The sequence below is a fragment of the Chanos chanos genome, chromosome 13, assembly GCF_902362185.1.
Source record: "Chanos chanos chromosome 13, fChaCha1.1, whole genome shotgun sequence".
Classification (NCBI taxonomy): domain Eukaryota; kingdom Metazoa; phylum Chordata; class Actinopteri; order Gonorynchiformes; family Chanidae; genus Chanos; species Chanos chanos.
This window is the reverse complement of record NC_044507.1, coordinates 1,142,501-1,147,500: the sequence shown is the minus strand read 5'-3', so window position 1 is coordinate 1,147,500 and position 5,000 is coordinate 1,142,501. Positions and strand designations below refer to the sequence as shown.

At 40.5% G+C, this 5,000-nt stretch overlaps 1 protein-coding gene across 1 annotated transcript in view; it reads left to right on the top strand.

The window, feature by feature from the left end:
• The window catches only part of kcp (kielin cysteine rich BMP regulator), a 64,130-nt gene that overhangs the window by 582 nt on the left and 58,548 nt on the right, over positions 1–5,000 (top strand). Inside the window, 1 exon segment of the mRNA XM_030790442.1 lies at positions 3,373–3,893. Within this exon segment, the coding sequence (XP_030646302.1) occupies positions 3,373–3,893 (521 nt within the window).

The window sequence follows — 5,000 nt, the reverse complement described above, 5'->3', positions numbered from 1 at the left end:
ACAGCCAAACATCAGGTTTGTCACTGTGACGTACAGAGAAGATTTAGACCGTTTCATATGTAAAAGAGAGACTCTTCTCCTCTGATTTTGCAACTGCTCTAAAGACAGTCTAACAGGGCTAAACACAGTCTACTCAATCATACCTGAGCTTAAACACAGTCTACTGAATCATACCTGAGTTTAAACACAGTCTACTGAATCATACCTGAGTTTAAACACAGTCTACTGAATCATATCTGAGCTTAAACACAGTCTACTGAATCATACCTGAGTTTAAACACAGTCTACTGAATCATATCTGAGCTTAAACACAGTCTACTGAATCATACCTGAGTTTAAACACAGTCTACTGAATCATACCTGAGTTTAAACACAGTCTACTGAATCATACCTGAGCTTAAACACAGTCTACTGAATCATACCTGAGTTTAAACACAGTCTACTGAATCATACCTGAGTTTAAACACAGTCTACTGAATCATATCTGAGCTTAAACACAGTCTACTGAATCATACCTGAGCTTAAACACAGTCTACTGAATCATACCTGAGTTTAAACACAGTCTACTGAATCATACCTGAGTTTAAACACAGTCTACTGAATCATATCTGAGCTTAAACACAGTCTACTGAATCATATCTGAGCTTAAACACAGTCTACTGAATCATACCTGAGTTTAAACACAGTCTACTGAATCATATCTGAGCTTAAACACAGTCTACTGAATCATACCTGAGCTTAAACACAGTCTACTGAATCATATCTGAGCTTAAACACAGTCTACTGAATCATATCTGAGCTTAAACACAGTCTACTGAATCATACCTGAGCTTAAACACAGTCTACTGAGTCATACCTGAGCTTAAACACAGTCTACTGAATCATACCTGAGTTTAAACACAGTCTACTGAATCATACCTGAGCTTAAACACAGTCTACTGAGTCATACCTGAGCTTAAACACAGTCTACTGAATCATACCTGAGTTTAAACACAGTCTACTGAATCATACCTGAGTTTAAACACAGTCTACTGAATCATACCTGAGTTTAAACACAGTCTACTGAATCATATCTGAGCTTAAACACAGTCTACTGAATCATACCTGAGCTTAAACACAGTCTACTGAGTCATACCTGAGCTTAAACACAGTCTACTGAATCATACCTGAGTTTAAACACAGTCTACTGAATCATACCTGAGTTTAAACACAGTCTACTGAATCATACCTGAGTTTAAACATGAGACCAGCAGACTGTGTATGTGATGTGTGCAGATGTATGTCAGACCAGGATGTGAAGTGAACAAGTTCAATGGTAGCGTGCCGAAACTCAGCGACCGCAGACCGTGGGATGGGTCAAAGCCTCGTCTGTTGACTTTTGATTTAGGGACAAACATGCAAAAGAATATAACACATTAAACTTTTCCCTTAAAAAGATGAATTCGCTTTTTCATTTCGTACAAACTGCTAATCATACAAAGATACTGGTATGGGCCACCAGTTTTTCAGTTTGTAGCATTTGAAGCCTGTCTCTCTGTATCTGTTTCTATCTCTGTCTTTCACTCCTTGTTTGTCTGAGCGCTGAGTTTAGTATCGTGATCATAATCTGTCGAATTCTCTCTCTCCCTCTCTCTCTCTGTCCCACACACAGAGAAACACATAGAGCACACACACAGACACCTTTACACACAGAGACACACAATAATACACACACAGATACACCATTACACACACAGACACCTTTACACACACACACACCATTATACACACACAGACACACCATTATACACAGATACACCATTATACACAGACACACCATTATACACACACACACACACACCATTATACACACACAGACACACCATTATACACACACACAGACACACCATTACACACACAGACACCTTTACACACAGACACACCATTATACACACACAGACACACCATTATACACAGATACACCATTATACACACACACACCATTATACACACACAGACACACCATTATACACAGATACACCATTATACACACACACAGCATTATACATACAGACACACCATTATACACACACAGACACACCATTATACACACACAGACACACCATTACACACACACAAACAGCTTTACACACACAGACACACCATTATACACACACAGACACCTTTACACACACAGACACACAATAATACACACACACAAACAGCTTTACACACACAGACACACCATTACACACACACAGACACACCATTATACACAGATACACCATTACACACACACAGACACACCATTATACACACACTCACACACACTATTATACACACACAGACACACCATTATACACACACAGACACACAATAATACACACAGACACACCATTATACACAGATACACCATTATACACACACACAGACACACCATTATACACACACACACACACCATTATACACACACAGACACACAATAATACACACAGACACACCATTATACACACACACAGACACACCATTATACACACACACAGACACACCATTATACACACACACACACCATTATACACACACACACCATTATACACACAGACACACCATTATACACACACACAGACACACCATTATACACACACACACCATTATACACACACACAGACACACCATTACACACACACACACCATTATACACACACACACACCATTATACATACAGACACACCATTACACACACACACACCATTATATACACACACACACCATTATACATACACACAGACACACCATTACACACACACACACCATTATACACACACACACACCATTATACACACACACACCATTATATACACACACACACCATTATACATACAGACACACCATTACACACACACACACCATTGTACACACACACACACCATTATACATACAGACATACCATTATACACACACACACACACACCATTATACACACACACACACCATTATACATACACACAGACACACCATTACACACACACACACCATTATACACACACACACACCATTATACACACACACAGACACACCATTACACACACACACACCATTATACACACACACACACCATTATACATACAGACACACCATTACACACACACACCATTATACACACACACACACCATTATACATACAGACATACCATTATACACACACACACACACCATTATACACACACACACACCATTATACATACAGACATACCATTATACACACACACACCATTATACACACACATACCATTATACACACACACAGACACACCGTTACACACACAGACTCATTCTAGGCAGTAGAGAGAACCTTAACAGCTACTAACATCTTGTTTATTTTTTGCTCCGTAGTGATCAACCTCCTAGAAGCGCTAAATGTCACACATTCTGTTAGAGGCGTTACGAAGGTCAAAGGTCGTGACCCGGGAATGTGGGCATGGCGTTTCCGTTCTCGCACACCCCATCTCACTCTCCCACCAGAACACTGGACCCACCCCCTGGACCGTACCCTGAGCTTCCATCTCATTGGCCAGCAATCACCAGGCTCTGAGGCCACACTCCTCTCACTGACCAATCACGGCAGGGTCCTTCTGCGACTCATCTCAAACACACGCTCTAATTGGCTGAGGCTGGAGACGGGCGAAGATGTAGGGGGGACAGTGGAGTTCTCAGGCGGTTCCCCATTCGCGAGGGGAGGCTGGGTGGAGCTAGCCCTGACAGTGGAACCTGAACGACTGGTCCTGTTTGTGGACTGCCAGGAAGCCCAGGTTCTACAACTCACAGACCCCATGAGCGAACTGAACACGGCACCACACAGCCAACTACTACTCACATTCTCCAGTACTGCAGGAGACAGGGCAAGCAAGTTCAGTGTGAGTCTCACACACACAACACACACACACACACACACACACACACACGCACACACACACTACGTTGTGAAAATCTGAACATTAGTCAGAAAAAATAATGGGGAATTCATGGATGGAACAGATTATCCAAATGAGCCCCTCACGCCACATCAAACAAAGTCACTTATCACTGTTTACAAGGGTGCGGGTTCATAAACCCCTGATCTGGGTTTGATTTAGAGGATACAGAAATGATGGGGTTTTTCTGTGAAACAGAGAGAGGCCAAAGTCTGGCTAAGACGTTAAAAGAACAACATACCACTTCCTGTCTCCTCCCCACATCCCGTTTCCTCTCAGTTAAAGTTTGTTTGGAGGTATTTATTTCTCTCAGTTTAAAACTCTGGACAGTTACAGGGCGACTGTTTTTGGGACATTGTTATTTCCGTCTCAGTTACAGCTGATGTCTGCGTTTACTACAGTCATGTCCGTGTTTAACTTTGTTTAAACAGACATTAATAGTGATGTCTGCGTTTACTACAGTCATGTCTGTGCTTAACTTTGTTTAAACAGACATTAATAGTGATGTCTGCGTTTACTACAGTCATGTCTGTGTTTAACTTTGTTTAAACAGACATTAATAGTGATGTCTGCGTTTACTACAGTCATGTCTGTGTTTAACTTTGTTTAAACAGACATTAATAGTGATGTCTGCGTTTACTACAGTCATGTCTGTGCTTAACTTTGTTTAAACAGACATTAATAGTGATGTCTGCGTTTACTACAGTCATGTCTGTGCTTAGCTTTGTTTAAACAGACATTAATAGTGATGTCTGCGTTTACTACAGTCATGTCTGTGTTTAACTTTGTTTAAACAGACATTAATAATGATGTCTGCGTTTACTACAGTCATGTCTGTGTTTAACTTTGTTTAAACAGACATTAATAGTGATGTCTGCGTTTACTACAGTCATGTCTGTGCTTAACTTTGTTTAAACAGACATTAATAGTGATGTCTGCGTTTACTACAGTCATGTCTGTGCTTAACTTTGTTTAAACAGACATTAATAGTGATGTCTGCGTTTACTACAGTCATGTCTGTGTTTAACTTTGTTTAAACAGACATTAATA